Source organism: Dipodomys merriami, unplaced genomic scaffold (genome assembly GCF_024711535.1).
Source record: "Dipodomys merriami isolate MVZ:Mamm:240054 unplaced genomic scaffold, mDipMer1.0.p SCAF_485, whole genome shotgun sequence".
NCBI lineage: Eukaryota > Metazoa > Chordata > Mammalia > Rodentia > Heteromyidae > Dipodomys > Dipodomys merriami.
In genome coordinates, this window is record NW_027206052.1 from 108,966 (window position 1) to 125,956 (window position 16,991).

Genomic DNA, 16,991 nt, shown 5'->3' on the forward strand with positions numbered 1-16,991 from the left:
CCAGCCCCAACACCCTTAATTTATTCAATAGGTGCACACACCTATAGTGTGAGCATTTCACAATCTCGCTGCACAACTTAATTTTAGTCATGTATTGTGTGTCACCACCTGGCCTGGCCCCGAGCCACACCCCAGCCCTCACCCCATACGATGCTGAGTTGGAACTTTCCACAGCACACCTCGGCTAGGGCAGCACACGCTGTTTCTGGCTCCTGACCTAAACTTTTCACAGATCTGCAGAAGGCGCCCGTTCCCTGGTGCCTCCATAAATAAGGAAAATGCTTTCCTACGAGACGGTTCCAATAACTGTGTGTTCCTTGACGTCCTCTACAACGATCGCCATCTGCTCTCCCCGCATCTGCTGGAAAGAGCACTGTAACCATGTCATCCTGACAGGGCTGCTTGGAATCAGAGACGCAGCTTCTTCCGTTTGGTTTGCTGGCTCTGCCTCCTGCTCTTCCTCCCCCCAGCCCACCTCCACGCAGCCACTGAGGGGGACATCTGGCATCGCTTTCTGCAAGTCACGGACCAATTTCAAGGCGAGAATGTGGCATGCTGAGGGAGGAAGTGGGGGTCCTGTCCGGTGGCCTGTACACTGGCTTTCCTGATTGTTCAAGTAGAGGACTGAACAGCAGGTGCCCTCACTTTTTCTTTTAACTAGATTTGACTGCTATTGTAAAGGTGATGTACAAAGGGGTTATAGTTCAGTGCCCCAACTTTAACTTTCAGTCTGAGTGACAGAGTTTCCAGGCTTTCCTGCAGTTCCCACCTCCCCAGCCCTAAGGCATTGACACCGCAACTCTTACTCACAAAGCATTCACAGGATGGCTTGTCTCAGGAAGATGTGGATGGCTCTGTCCCAAGTTTTACCTACTTCAGGCTCCTGATGATCAGGAGTTCAGAGAGGCCTTTGTGATGCTATTAGTCCCCACACCCAGTCCCATAAACAGTCTTCAGAGGAATAATAGCCCTTCCTTTTCCTTCCCCATGTCCATCATCTGGTAATGACAATGGTAACACGGCAGACCCATAAATACCCTTCCAAAAATGCCACAATTCAGTTTGAGAAGTACTTTCATAATGATAGCTGTTGGTTGTTTCTTTGTTAAATTCACATTTTTTCCAAAAAAAAACATATTTTAATCTTGCATTAAGGGACACCTCTAAAAATGTTCTATGTAACTGAGTACCAGTGGCTGCCACCTGTAATCTTAGTTACTCAGAATGTTAAGATCTGAGGATCGAGGTTCAAAGCCAGCCAGAGTAGAAAAGCCATGAGACTCTTATCTCTATTTAACCAGCAAAAAGGCAGAAAGGGAGATGTGGCTCAAGTGATAGAACACCAACCAGCATTCAACAAAAAACAAAATAAAAACCAAAAAACTAAGGGACAACTCAAGGCATTGAGTTCAAGACCTAGTATGGGCACCAAAGAGAGAGAAAGTTCTATTTAATACTCATCCTTCCTCAGTCTTTCTCTTCCTCAATCATACAAAGCTTTCCTTTATATGACCCAGGGAGTCAAAGCAAGATTACATTTCAAGTGTATTTTTAGAAATTATTTATTTCAAACATTTGCGATTTTCACTTAACACATAAAATCAGTGGCAAATAGGAAAAGCATTGCAAGAACACAAACTGACTGTACAGACATAATCCTTTGCTATTTGCTTTCAGATAATTGGGGGGAGAAAGGGGAACCGTAAAAGTATGATTTGTCTCCAACAAAACAAGGTAGAGTTGAGGTATCCTATTTAACAGATGTGATCTCAATCCAGTGAGGTCTCTGTTAATTACCAGCTTGCTACATGCTGTTCCGGTCCTTCCTTCAAAAGTAGATGTATGAACATATTTTCACAAACTTCATAGTATTCTTTAATAGTGGTAAAGGTTGTCACAGACACTCCCTAGAACTAGCACCTGGCCACATTGGGAACACAAGCCTGTCAGGACCTTCAGGAGACACTTGGGAGTACCTGGCACAGCACCTAAACCAGCTGACCCAACTTCTCTAGCGAGAATCCCACTGCAGACTATGGCAAGGGAAAGGATCATGGGTTTCCCAGTCTTTCTAAATGACAATTTCTCACCAACTCTCCTGGAGAGCCAGTGTAAGAATCATGTGCAAGTGGGTCAGCCATGGTAAGGACCTGTGATGAGAGGATACAGCCCAGCCCAGAAGAAGCCAGGCAAGACATTCCTGAAGGTCTTCAAGAAATCCACAATCTATGACCAGTCCCAGCCTGCCCATCTGGGCTCCACCAACCTGGCTCCCCACCAAGTCACCGCAGCAGATTCCACACCTTACCTTGATGACCTGTTTTCTATCTCCTGAAACAGCAGGGAAGTGGTAGAGAAACTCAGGGCAAGCTCAGAGCCCTGCTGGCCAGCTAAACAAAGCACTGTGATCCAAGGTCTTATATGCAAATCCTATGCCACTCTGAAATGTTTTTTAAAAATATTCTATTAATGCTACAAGAATGAACGACTGCTTTAGATCTCGATCCAGCATATCTTTTTCTATTTTACCCACCTGAAAGTATAGGTGATCATGTTTAATCTGAGCTCTGCCCCAACATTCCACATCTGGTTGTGTGGTGGTGACTAGAGGTGTTAGTGAGGGACAGTGCTGTTGAAGGTACGAGGCTACTCTTGGGCTGCAGAAAATCAGGTCGAAGTGAGATGCAAGTTCGTTCACTGGAGATTTTTCAGGGCAGAGAAAGCTTACAGCATATACCTGTGCCAGGCCTGAGCCCAGAAAAGACAAGAGACTTTTTCTTCATTGACACTAGCTTATAAGAAATTAAGGGAGGAAAATGTCTTTTCTCTCTCTCTCTCTCTCTCTCTCTCTCTCTCTCTCTCTCTCTCTCTCTCTCTCTCTCTCTCTCTCTCTCTCTCTCTCTCTCTCTCTCTCTCTCTCTCTCTCTCTCTCTCTATATATATATATATATATATTAAAAACAGTTTCATTGCAATAATAATGAAAGCAGTCTCAATTTGGAGATCAAAGCTGCCTAGTTCTCAGACATCATGAGCTATCTGTTTTCACATCTTCCACTACTCAGCAAGACTCTGCCTAGCTTTGGTAATAAGTGGGTAAAACCATGTAAGGAATTAGAGATCTTTTGGCACAGAACCACCTTGACTCACACAGGTCCCCACTTCTAATATTTCTCTCTCACAGCGTTTTTTGCTGTTCTCAAGAAACTAGAGGAAAAACATGAACATTTGCTTAGCTTATTTTTTGCGGGGGGGGGGACTGGGTGGGGTTACTGGGGTTTGAACTCAGGGCTTCACATTTACTAAGCAGGTGTTATACCACTTGAGGCATGCATCCAGTTCCCTTTTTGTTTTGATAATTTTTTTTTTTTTTTTTGGGTCCGGTCATGGGGCCTGAACTCTGGGCCTGGGTGCTGTCCCTCAGCTCTTCAGCTCAAGGCTAGCGCTCTACCACTTAAGCCACAGCGCCACTTCCGGCTTTTTTCTTTTTGCTTATGTGGTGCTGAGGAATCGAACCCAGGGCCTCGAGCATGCAAGGCAAGCGCTCTACCACTGAGCCACCTTCCCAGCCCCTGTTTTGATAATTTTTGAGATAGGGTCTTTGAGTCCCACATCCCTGCCTGACCTAGACTGTGATTAATTCTTCCAAGTAGCTAGAATGATAGGTGCATACCGCCATACCCAGCCTTTTCTGTTGAGATGGAAGTCTCTTGAACTTTTTTTGCCCAGGCTGGCCTAGCACCATGATACTCCCAATCTCTGCCTCTCCAGTAGCTAGGATTACAGGTATGAGCCACCGATACCCAGCCTTGCTTTACTCTGAACAACTTACTAAGACAGCAAGGGGAACCTAAAACATACAGAACCAGCGATGGAGCTCACTACTTGCTTAAGATAGTAATGCCTTGAACGTGGCAAACAGCAAACAAACTATGGTGGCTTTCATCCCCTGCCGCCTGTCTGGTGGTGATGGTGTTGTTAAAATGGTAAAAGATAAGAAAAGCTTTGTGGGCTGGTGAACCTGGAGTCTGTGGCTGCATTGTTCATTCTGATCCCAGCTCCACTCTCCGTCCGAGTGACCGTGAACCTCGATGAGTCCTCAAAGCCCCAGCAGAGAAGTCAGGTGAGGTGGTCAGTCCCTTGATGAGTGCTTTCAGGGACTGTGTAAAAGAGCATGACTCAAGAAACTGTGTAAAAGAATACAACTGAAGGGACTACATAAAAAGGAAGGCACCAGGGTAGGGGATTTTCTAATAAACTTTCCCTCTGGTAACAGGGCGCCTAGGCCCAGGGGTGGGGAATTTCTAAGAGTCTGCTCAGTACTAGTGGGAGGCATGAGGACAGGAAGTTGGACACCCTTTCCTTCCTAACTATCCCTGGGGGTTAGGGGAGAGGGCAGTTACAGTTGATTTTTTTTTTCTAAAGCAGAGAAAAAGCAGCTTATTTCTGCACTTTTAAAAGGCAAACACAAAATAACAAGAAACCAGGTGCCAGTGGCTCATGCCTGTAACCATAGCTTTTCAGGAGGCTGAGATCTGAGGATCACAGTTTAAAGTAGCCAGGGAGACTCTTACCGCTAATAAAGGACCCCACCCCCAATAGAAAGCTGAAATGGAGCTGTGATTCTAGTGGAAGAGCACTAGCCTTGAGCAAAAGCTCAGGGCCAGCGCCCAGGCCCTGAGACCAAGCCCTAGGACTGGCACAAAAAAAGAAAAGAAACAGAATCCAGAATCTTGTCTCTCATAGCAAAACTATTTTTTCCTCCTCCTTTCTCACTTGCCTTGGTATTGTACTAGAGGAAATTACTGTGTTCCTCCCCTGTGATAAGTGAATATAGGGTCTTCCAGCATCTCAAAACAGTAGGTTTTTAAAAAAAAATCAAAGTATATCCTTGCTGAGTTAATTTTTCCTTTCACATGAATATCACTCTCCTAGTTGCTCAGGTCCAGCTGAAATCAGAATCAACCACCTCTGCAGTGGAACGATTTTGTTGTCTGCACTGGCAGAGGCCTCCTCCAGCCAGCCCACTTTGAGGTTGTTTGGGGAGACTGAGAACATTGGTTTTTCAAGGCTCTGCTCTCCCCTTTCAGCTACCACAAAGAATCACAATCCTAACTCCCCAACTTTTCCCTCCCAGAGTCCTGAGATCTACAGAGGGAAATGCTTCTCTAATCAGCAAATGCCTAGGGTTATCATTCACATTTAGCAAAATGCAAATGAGGAACTAATTATGATTCCACTTCAAACCATCAGGCCCTGAGATATTATTCATGGAACTTTCCCTACCCCACCCGCTGTGTGTTTTTCAAGTGTGGAGAAGAAAGGCAGGAAAGAGCTTCCTCCCCAGCCTCTGAGACTTATACATAGCCATCCTCAGGCCTCCACAAAACAGAATGGCAAAGACACTTGTGTGGTGAGTTCGAGCCAGAAGATTCAGCTTCGCAGTGAACCATGGGATGGGCAAATGGATGCCCTTTTGGCTGGAATGCCATCCTCCTGCTGAGGGTGTAGCTTGTGGGGTGTGTAGGGGTGACCAGCAGCTCCTCCACACCCAGTGTCCAATGGAGACTCCACATAGCTCCCTGGGTTCCATATGACGTCCTGAAGCAGAGCATTTGGGAAGGGAGGCTTGAAAACTCAAGCATCTCCACAAGGCTCTTCTGAGACAGTGAGGCTGAAGCCTCCACCCTGAGATGAGCAGGAATGGCAGTGAAGGGCCCTGAGGTGAACCAGCTGGTGCTGTCACCCAGACAACTATCTGGGGAAGAAGCAGTCTCTGTTGCCCATGTCATAAGCGCTCTGTGGGTTCCTGGCATCTGGTTGGCTGTGGCTCAAAGTGCTGATGGACCCAGGATGGCCGGTGGTCATTGGTGTGGCGAGGAGAGGAACAAGCACAATGGTAGGCTTGGGTTGCTCCAAGGAACATGGCCGCTGAATGCTCGCCTTGTCTTCTTTCAGAATCTGTGACTTCCATGTCCTCCTGAGCCTTGGCACGCATGCGCATGTACAAACAAACACATACACACACACACAAAGACAAACCAGAGAGGTTAAGTTCCCTTTGAGATGAACCCACAGTGAAAAACACTAACAGCTGGTAGCCCCAGTGGCCTGGCACTCACAGCTCAGCTCAAAGCAGTGGGGACTATTCATCCAATCAGCAGAAGTTCCACAATCTTCCTAATGGCTGGTGAGTTTCACAAACACCGGGGAGAAAATATATATCTGCTGTTGGGCCAAGAGGGAAGGTGTGGGGGAGGGGGGAATGTGTGTCCCTTCAGAGCGTTCAGAAGTCCCCTGACAGTCCCTTAATTTGTCCTGTTCCAGAGGCTGCCTATTAGGTACACATCAGCAGTTCCAAATCCATTTACTTAAAAGGAAGAAAGAGAGGGGGGGGAGGGAGGGAGGGGGGAGGGAGAGAGAGAGGAAGGAAGGAAGGAAGGAAGGAAGGGAAGAAAGAAAGAAACAAAGAAAGAAAGAAAGAAAGAAACAAAGAAACAAAGAAACAAAGAAAAGGAAAGGAAAGAAAAGAAAAGAAAAGAAAAACTGTTCTGGTAGCCAGGATAGAAAATGGGTCTCTCGGGCTGGGAAGGTGGCTCAGTGATAGAGCGCTTGCCTTGCATGCCAGAGGCCCTGGGTTCGATTCCTCAGCACCACATGCACCACATAAGAAAAAAGAAAAAAGCCAGAAGTGGCGCTGTGGCTCAAGTGGTAGAGCGCTAGCCTTGAGCTGAAGAGCTGAGGGACAGTGCCCAGGCCCAGAATTCAGGCCCCACAACCAGACCCCCCCCGCCCCAAAAAAAGAAAGAAAATGGGCCTCTCAAGTCAAATGAAGGCTGGCAGGAGGCAGATCATCACAACCAGGCCTTATCGGCAGGGACAGCGCTACTGAGCTCCTTCCACCGCACTCCTGTCCTCTACTCTCAGAGTCCACCTTGGCCCAGGAAGCCACCTAGCAGTGACAGGCTCACACTCAAACGTGGGCACCATTGGGCACACATTGACTCAGCTGGCAGGAAAGGCAAGGTTAAACAGGAAGGAGATAGACATCTCTCTGTACTAAACTCTGGGCCCAAAGCCAGGACTCAGTCACCGAGCAGTCAGTTGACAGCTCAAAGAAAGATGAGATGGTGATATCCATCTTCAAATGTACAGTCAGGTCTCCTTCCTGAAGGGGTGGCGGGGGCTTAGACAAAGTGTGCTGAGAGAGGCAGCCAGCCAGGGCCTCCTTGCCTCCTTTTTGTTTCCCCTGTGGTGCTCAACTTGCTGCCTACTATCCCAGAACAGAGAGTGAGTGAGCTTGGTGACCTCTCCTCTCTCCTCCATCCCACCAAATCCCAGTTACTTGCCTGGTGCTAGTGGCTCACGTCTATAATCCTAGCTGCTCAGAAGGCTGAGATCTGGTGATCTAGGTTTGGGGCAGGAAAGTTCATGAGACTCTTATCTCCAATAAACTACTCAGAAAACGGGGGAACTGGTATTGTGGCTTAAGTCACAGCGTGCTAGCATTGAGCAAAAGGAGCACAGGGACAGAGCCCAGGCCAAGAGTTCAAGCCCCATGACAAAAAAAAAAAAAAGTTAAGGGAGTTGAGCATTTTCTTTCGGCTTCTTTTTATATCAGCAGGCTATTCCTGTCCTTGTTATGATAAATAATTGATAGCTGGCTCCAAATCTGCCATTGGCGCTGTATCTGCCATTGGCTTTTTGCCTGTTATCCAATGGAATAAACAATCTGGGGAGTGTTACTTAGGGTTTGGCCATTTGGAAACCTCACAGGAAGGCAGCCCCACAGGGGTGCTTACTGGATCTCTGTCCCCCCCCCCCACTCGCCCCGTCTCCACCTCCCAGTCTTTGAGTGAAGCTCTCCTCCTCTGTAAAAAGACCAAGGGTACACTACACTCAGGATTGTGAAATATTCTCACTCTCTGACCCAGGAACTCCTAGGAATACACTCTAAACAAATAAGAGCAAGGAAAAAGCTTTGAGCACAAAGATGTTCGATGCAGTGTTATTTATAAAAGCAAAATATCCAAATGCCCAAATATGAGGAGTCTGGTTAAGTGAATTTGGATACATGTCCCTACTAGAGGAATCTGTTGCTAATATAAGTGAGGCTTATAAATTATATGGGGAAAAAAATGCTTATGTGAGAATGCTAAATTTAACCAGTAGGATTCAGAGTTCTGAATAATCATGGCTAAGTCAAACCAAACAAGAAACTTAGGCAGAAAAAAAAAAAAACCCTAAATACTGTCTTTGATCCTGCTATGTTCATTTTTTACAAATCCACATGTGTTTACCTTTATGCATGTGTCCTTTTCTGTAGTTTGTTAAACTCTAACCACACTTACATTTTAAGAATTAATGGTGGGAGTCTCTAACTCTCATTGCCTGAATAAGAAGCAGAGAATGTTTCTTTCTCCTATTTCTCTCTACTTTAACTTTGCTATATCAAAATATATCCTTGCTTACACTTAAAAAAATTAACAGTGGCCATCTTTGAATAATGCTTTTCTATTTGTCAATATTTAGCAAATTACCTATAATAATCACATACAAATGTGCATGCAGGCATACACACACACAACACACACAAACCACAATCTCTACTGAGTTGTTGTGGGGGTTTTTTTGTCGGTCGTGGGGCTTGAACTCTGGGCCTGGGCACTGTCCCTCAGCTCTTCAGCTCAAGGCTAGTGCTCTACCACTTGAGCCACAGCACCACTTCCAGTTTTTTCTGCTTATATGGTGCTGAGGAATCGAACCCAGGGCCTCAGGCATGCGAGGCAAGCATTCTACCAATGAGCCACCTTCCCAGCCCCTCTACCAATATTTTTAACCAAGATGAAACTATCTCTGCCCTCAGTTATTGTTGTTGTTGTTTTAATAGCTGGATGGGCAATGGAGAAAGGTGAGCTTTCCTCTTGAGATATTTTGAGAAGAGAACCCCCTTCTGAAAATCCTAAATTCAAAGACACCCTTGAGACCAGCAAGAGGCCAAATACACTTCCTCATGGTACAGGTGGGTTTGAAAAAGTGATACCCGGGTTGGGAAGGTGGCTCAGTGGTAGAGCGCTTGCCTTGCATGTATGAGGCTCTGGGTTTGATTCCTCAGTACCACATAAGCAGAAAAAGCCGGAAGTGGCACTGTGGCTCAAGTGATAGAGCACTAGCCTTGAGCTGAAGAGCTAAGGGACAGCGCCCAGGTCCAGAGTTCAGGTAAAATAAAAAAAAAAAAAAAAAGAAAGAAAAAAGTGATACCAGAGTTTAAACTCAGGGACTCAAACTTGCTAAGCAAGAGCTCTGCCGCCCATGTATCCCTCCAGCCCTTCTTTGCTTTTTTAATATTTTTCCAATAGGGTCTCATACTTTAAAAAACAACAAAAACAAAAAAAAGCTGGGCAGGCCTCAGATCATGATTCTCCTACCTATGATTCCTGACTAGCTGGGATTCCGGGCGCAGGCCACCATCCCTAGCTCTCAATAGCTTTTTCTTGACAAGAGGGATTTGAGAACTAGTGGAGTTTTTCCTTTGAAATGAGTCTCTCTAAATAACTTTACCAAATACAAAAGAAAATGGAAACTCACCAGGCTAAGAAATAAATTGCTGTAGCCGGGCACCAGTGGCTTACACCTGTAATCCTAGCTATCAGGAGGCTGAGATCTGAGAATCATAGTTCAAAGCCAGCCCAGCCAGGAAAGTCCGTGAGACTCTTATCTCCAATAAAACCATTAGAAAACCGGAAGTGGCACTGTGGCTCAAACGGTAGAGCACTCGCCTTGAGCTGAAGAGCTCAGGGACAGCACCCAAGCCCAGAGTTCAAGCCCCACAACCAACAAAAAAAAAGAAAAAGAAAAAGAAATAAATTGCTGATACATTTTCTGGGGTACAGGGCATTTGCTCTGTGCTGCAGAGAGTCTGGTTGTTTAGCAATCAGCCAGCGTCCAAGCATCATTAGCAGGTAAGCAAACTTGGCTCTGACACATCTCTGTTAGTGGTTAATAGCCCACCATGATGGAGCTGCTGGCTAAGAGACCACGGTGAGACCTTGCTGGGCCCTATCTTAGCCAGGCTAATAGCAGGCTGGCGCCTTGGCAAGCCTCTCCAGGATGTGCTCCAGCCTGGGTCTTGCTTGTACTTGGGCAAGCACTTTGCTTGGCCTGTTCCCTCATTTGTCAATTAAAGAATTTAACTAAATGATCCATAAGGCCCCATCCATAGATTGTGAGCTTTGGGGTTGAATCTTGGCCTTGTTCTTACTAATAACAACCCTTTCAAGTTTTAATTTCTTCATCTGACAAACAGAAGCCATCTGACATCCACTTCTGTAGCTATGTAGTAGATTCCAAGCAAAGCCTGTTGAAGAAATAATGCAGAAATAGAAGCAAAATGCTCAAGTGTGTGCCCATGGTAAAGTGAGAAATCCCTTCCCAGGCAGGGAATGGCTCCTTTATTACTTCATTGAAAATCAGGCTGGGTGCCAGGGGCTCACGTAAGAAGATTCTCACCCCCACCCCCTTCTCTTTCCAGTCCTAGGGCTTGAACTCAGGGCCTGGGCACTGTCCCTGAGCTTCTTTTGCTCCTGGCTAGCACTCTAACCACTTGAGCCACACTGCCATTTCCTGCTTTCTCTGTTTATGTGGTACTAGGGAATCAAACCCAGGGCTTCATGCATGCTAGGCAAGCACTCTACCACTAAGCTACATTCCCAGCCCAACCTAAGACTCTTATCTCCAATTAATTAGCAAAAAAGCCAGAAGTGGAGAAGTGCCTCAAGAGATAGCTCACCAAGCTCTCTGCTCATCCGATCAGCTGACTTCCTCCTAAAGTGTCAGTCTGTTCTCCTTCCTACTTCTGCTCTGTTGAACCTTGGCCACTCCTGCAAATTACCTCTCCACATCTGGCTTCCTCTCTAGATGGTACTGTCTCCTACAGCCCCTGAAACAGGTGCTGTGTGTTACATGTGTCATATGTATGCTTTTGCTGAGTGAGGAAATGAATGAGCAAATACTCTGCAAATTTTGATGACCAGATGTGCAAAGGAAAACTAAGAAATACAAGAACAGAACAGAGCCACCTCCCCTCCCCCAGCCTGTCCCCCACAGCCCATCTTACCTCAGGATAATGCCAATACAGAGGAGGGACCCAAACGCCAGGCTGCCTCCAGCCGCCAGGAATGTGGGCAGTGATGAGGAAGAAGAATCTTGTACTAGGAAAGAAAAAAGAAAGGAAAGGGGAGGAGGAGGAGGAGGGGGAGGAGAGGGAGAGAAGGGCAACTCAGCTGGCTGTGGAAAGCCTCACAGAAGCCCCTCCCACCCCCAACAGAAAACAGCTCAGGTAAATAGCAAAAGGCTGCCAGTTTTCTGGCCAGAACCAGCTCTAGGATCGCTCCAGCACAATCTGGCAGAGCCCAGGATTCCACTTCTTGGTGAGACATACACCTCAAGCTCGGTTTCTGAGTTCCTGTGGTCAGCCACAGACACCCACTGACTTTCAGCATGGCTTTCCTGGTGGTGGCATGTAGTCTGCCCCCACAGGCACAGGACCAGGGGAACGCCAAAAATAGAAGGTTCTGGGGACTTCTCGATTGCAGTTCCATTGAGGGCCATGCCAAAGAGGCTCAGAAACTTTCAATCAAGTGTTTGTGCATTGGGATGTCATCTCTTGCCTGTCCTCCACCACCCCTCAGCTTGGTCCTCAAGCCCCAGCCATTGAATTTCTCTTGGTTATTGGATGTGCCACTGGCCCTTTCCCTCGGATTTCCCCTCCCACTGCCCCGCTTCTCTCCCCAAATGACCTTCCCACCTTTGCTGTCCAGTTTTGACTCTGCCATTTTTTTTTTTTTTTTGTCTCTGAAGAGGTGAGGTCACCTACTCCAATCTGGGCAAGTGTTCCTGGCTATTCCCCCAGCTCTTCCTCTAGTCTGACTCTCGTAAAGCAGAGGTCATGGGGCCTTTCTCACTATTATACTCCCTAACTGCTCCAAGAGTGCCTTGCAGAAAGCTGGTCCTTCAAAACATCTCATCAAGCAGAAGGAAGAACAATCTAGCTTCCTTAGTAGCCATGTCTCTCCCGGGCAATGCCCTTTTTACAACTGTTGACCTGGGCATAGGGGACATTTAAGCAAAACCATCATTCTCACTGGCTTGGTGAGAAGTCATGGTGGACCCAGGACTCAGGCTCTTCTTTCCCTAAAGGCAACCACTGTGGTTGTGATGCCACTAGCCCCTGCTGAAGCCACGAATGAACCCAGACTGGCAAATGACTATGGGCCACAGGGTCAATCTCTTCAAGGGTATCCCACATCTTGATGGAAACAGCAGAATGTTTATTGGATTATTTATTAACATTTCATTCTCTCATTATACCTATCCCTTTATTCAGTAAATATTTATTGAATATCTGTCATGTGTCAGGCTTTGTTTGAAGCCTCAAAGGTGCAAAAAGGAAAAAGGATATAGGGAAACTCAAGCATCTTTCTCCACAGCTGCCCTTGGATGCCCTATCTCCTGTCACATGCCATTCAAGGCCCGTTTCAAATGGCACCAGCTGGCTGTGCTCTCTCAATCCACCTTGCTTTATCCCCTTTTTGCTACAGCTACTAGTCTACTGTGCCCAAGGCTGCCACAGCACAGCATACTTCTTTTTTTTGGGGGGGGGTCCGGTCATGGGGCCTGAACTCTGGGCCTGGGCGCTGTCCCTCAGCTCTTCAGCTCAAGGCTAGCGCTCTACCACTTGAGCCACAGCGCCACTTCCGGCTTTTTTCTTTTTGCTTATGTGGTGCTGAGGAATCGAACCCAGGGCCTCAGGCATGCAAGGCAAGCACTCTACCACTGAGCCACCTTCCCAGCCCCACAGCCAGCATACTTCTTGAGAACAGGGATGGACCAGGTACTGAGTCCCTAGCTGTGCCAAGCTCAGTCCTAAGTATTTAGCAGGTACTTCCTAGATGTGCAATACCACAACAAGGCTGTGCAACTAGAAGGCACTGCAGGTGAAAGGCTGAGGTATGAACATGAATCTGCAGGATAACCAAGCTGGGACTTCCTTAAGCTTGAGAGTCATCAGCTGTAGCTGCTCAAGTACTGAACTCTGAAGTCAGGACTCCATGTTTACTCTGAGTAAAACAAACACAGAACCTACGACCTTTCTTCTCTCTGTCTCTCTGTCTGTCTCTCTGTCTGTCTCTGTCTCTCTGTCTCTGTCTCTGTCTCTGTCTCTCTCTCTCTCTCTCTCTCTCTCTGTTCTTTGTCTGTCTCTCTCTCTCTCTTGCCAGTCTTGGGGCTTGAAGTCAGGACCTGGGTACTGTCCCTGAGCTTCTTTTGCTCAAGGCTAGCACTCTACCATTTGAGCTACAGTGCCGCTTCTGGCTTTTTCTGTGTATGTGGTACTGAGGAATCAAACCCAGGGCTTCATGTATGCTAGGCAAGCACTCTACCACTAGGCCACATTCCCAGTCCATGGCTTTTCTGGAATAAATGTTGGTAAGCTTTCCTGGTTTTGTGGGTTATAAGAAATGAGAAGCATTGGAACTGAAGGCACCCAAATCAGAAATTCCCCTCAATGATTTTCCAGTTCAGATTCCTGAAATTAGGTATACATCACACTCATTTGTTTTGTAGGCCAATTGCCAAATAACTTCACTGATTTATCCTATTGGCCCCTCACTATATTTTAGCACACATTATCATGCTTAAATAGGTCCCTGGTAGGCTCATGCCTGTAATTCTAGGTACTCAGAAGGCTAAAATCTGAGAATTGTGGTTTGAGGCCAGTCTGGGCAAGAAAGTCCATAAGACTGTTATTTCTAATTAACCATCCCCCCAAAAAAGCCAAAAGTGGAGCTGTGGCTCAGTGGTAAAGCACAAGCCTACTACTAAGGGACAGTGCCCAAGCTTTGAATTCAAAGATAGATAGATAGATAGATAGATAGATAGATAGATAGATAGATAGATAGATAGATAGATCAAGCTTAAGCATATAAAGAAATATTGTTGCTATTAATCCTTGGCCAACTGTCCAAAGAAGAGATTTTCTGCAAACTCCAGAAAAACTTTCTACAGGATTCCAACAATTTCCAACCCTTACCTGGGAGGCTTGTTGCTTTTGGAGAACTCCTGTTGGCATCTTCCTCTTCCTCAGCAGTGGTCTGAGAGAGAGAGAGAGAGAGAGAGAGAGAGAGAGAGAGAGAGAGAGAGAGAGAGAGAGAGAGAGAGAGAGAGCGCTCATCCCAGGCCCGGCTCTACATAGTTCTCCATCATTCAGACCCAGCCTGATGTCACTTCCTCCTCAAAGCTTCCCTGACCCACCCAGAGCATTCTTTCCTCACAAAACTCCCACTATCACCGTTATTTGCAATATCTGTATCCTTACTTGACATGCTAGAGGTAGCTTCTGTCTGCTTCTCCACCAAAAGTTGGAAGGCACAACCCCCCTCCCCATCCCCACCCCACACACACTGGGTGTTCAGCAATTGCCCCTTTAGGTGGTGCTTCCATGCAGGTACCAACACTTACCAGCATCCAACCTCTGTGACCTTGGGCAGATTTCTGAGCCCATGGGGGCCTCAGTTCTGCTCCCTTGTAGAATCGTGTGAGGACTGATTGAATGAGAAGGGTTGAAAATTGAGCCCATAAAAAAATGCTTGCCTGGGCTAGGAATATGGCTTAGTGGTAGAGTGCTTGCCTAGCATACATGAAGCCCCTGGGTTTGATTCCTCAGTACCACATGCACAGAGAAAGCCAGAAGTGGTACTGTGCTAGAGTGCTAGTCTTGAACAAAAAGAAGCTCAGGGACAGGGCCCAGGCCCTGAGTTCAAGCCCTAGGATGGGCAAAATAAAACAAATGCTTGCTTATCAAGTGCAAAGCTCTGAGATCCATCCCTAGCCTCAGAAGCAAGAGAAGAAGAGTAGGAAGACTGAATAAGATGCGTGGCTCAGAGTTTTACAGGTGGACCAGGCCTCAGTGGAGGTGTCAGTTTCCCTAGGAGTTGTACTGGGAACTCTCTAGCCTAAGGGCATGGCTTTCACTGGCAGCTGTGCTGAAGTTGCCTGGATGAGCTTTAGAAGCCCAGGCTCCCTTCTCTGTGCTGCCCAGCTCCCAGAATGGCTTAGCATTGAGGGAATTAAGGACCATGGTAGGAGATATAGTTGGATGGAAAATTGGATTACTCAAGGAATTTGTTAAGCAGCTTCCGAGGTAATCCTCTTTCCAGCAAATTATACCAGGCATCCACAGGGGAAAGACTCAGATAAAGTGCATCTGTTGAAAGCAAAGGCATTACATCATGTCCAAAAGGCCCAGAGATGCAGCAGTAGCTAGACACCGGGCAATTCAATGCATCAGGCAGGGCTGCTCCATGCTCTCCAGGCCCCAGGATGGAACAGCTATATCCCTGCACAGAGACTTGGGGAGGATAAAAGATTTGCCCCTCAGCAGAGCTGGGATGGACACCCAATTCTGTCTGGTGACACCCACACTCCTAACAACCAAGCATGGCTACCCTGACCCTTTTACAAGAACATGGGCTCACCTGCATGGCAGGGTACAGAGTCACGGCTGGAGTACTCCTGGATTCTGCAGATAGAAAGATGGGTCATCATTATTAAGTCATGGATCCTAGAGTCTTATCAGATGGGCTCCAAAGCAGAATAAAGATCATCACAATGTTGTTGTTGTTGTTGTTTGTTTGTTTGTTTTGCCAGTCATGGGACTTGAACTCTGGGCCTGGGTGCTGTCCTTCAGCTCAAGGCTAGTGAATTACCACTTGAGCCACAGCACCACTTCTGGATTTTTCTGTTTATGTGGTGCTAAGGAATCGAACCCAGGGACTCATGCATGCGAGGCAAGCACTCTACCACTGAGCCAGCCACCTTCCCAGCCCCACAATGTTATTTTTTTAAACCTAATGCTATCTGGGTGTAGGTGGTTCATGCCTATAATCCTTGCTACTCAGGAGGCTGAGATCTGAGGATTGAGGTACGAAGCCAGCCCAGAGAGGAAAGTTCTTAAGACTCTTATTTCCAATTAAGCACCAAAAAATGCTCTAAATGGGATTTGGCTCCAGTGGTAGAACACCAGCCTTGAGAGAAAAGGCCAATCAGGAGTACAAGGCCCTGTGAGTTTAAGCCCCAGTAACTAGCTGGCACCAAAAAATAAATAAAAGCCTGATACTGGAAATAACTAAAGATTTCCCTAAGGCACTATCTATACAAATAATAATAGAGCCATATAATGTAGTAGCCTTGAAAGATATTTTGCACAATGTTCACAATCATCAACACATCACATTGGGCCAGACATAGTGGCACGCAGAAGCCAGATGGTCATGAGTGCAAAATTAGTGAGAAGCTATCTAACAATGAAATACAAACAAAAGAGCTGAGGGGAAGGGAAACATGGCTCAAGAGGTAAAACGCTTGCCTGGCATGTACAAGGCCTCAGTTCAGCAAAATTAGAAAAGCCACATCTTACTGTATTCATATAGAGGCCCAATTATTATATGTCAGTTAAAAGTAAAATCAAACTAGCTGGGTACATGTGGCTCACAACTATAATCCCAGCGACTCAGGAGGCTGAGTTCTATGGACCACGATTTGAAGCCAGCCTGGGCAAGAAAGTTCATAAGATTCTTATTTTCAATTGACTACCAGAAAACCAGAAATAGTGTTGTGGCTCAAAGTGGTAGAGCACTAGCCTTAAGCAAAAGAGCTCAGAGACAGTGCCCAGGCCCCAAGTTCAAGCCCCATGACTGACCAAAAAGAAGTGCAAGATTTAATCTGGATTCTGGCCTTTAATCCTTGCTACTCAGGAGACTGAGATCTGAGAATCATGGCCCAAAGCCAGCCCTTGCAGGAAAGTCCATGAGACTCTTATCTCCAATAAACTACTCAACCTGTAAGTGGCACTGTGGTTCAAGTGGTAGAGCGCTAGCCTTGAGTAGAAGGGCTCAGGGACAACACCCAAACCCTGAGTTCAAGTCCCAGAACTG

At 46.6% G+C, this 16,991-nt stretch overlaps 1 protein-coding gene across 2 annotated transcripts in view; it reads right to left on the reverse strand.

Moving 5' to 3' along the window:
• Window positions 1-1,548: 1,548 nt before the first annotated feature.
• LOC138809104 (interleukin-6 receptor subunit alpha-like) overlaps window positions 1,549-16,991 on the reverse strand; it is a 54,123-nt gene continuing 38,680 nt past the window's right edge. The window contains exons 7-11 of one of the 2 annotated variants that reach the window (XR_011366707.1): window positions 15,534-15,577; window positions 14,090-14,150; window positions 11,117-11,210; window positions 2,534-5,986; window positions 1,549-2,440 (exon numbers count right to left, since the gene is read on the reverse strand). Coding sequence is in view for 1 of the 2 variants with exons in the window: in XM_069995482.1 (XP_069851583.1) it covers window positions 5,755-5,986; window positions 11,117-11,210; window positions 14,090-14,150; window positions 15,534-15,577 (431 nt within the window). In the remaining variant the exon portion in view is untranslated. Of the gene's footprint in view, window positions 5,987-11,116; window positions 11,211-14,089; window positions 14,151-15,533; window positions 15,578-16,991 lie in introns of both variants that reach the window. The other variant, XM_069995482.1, reaches the window with a different exon arrangement.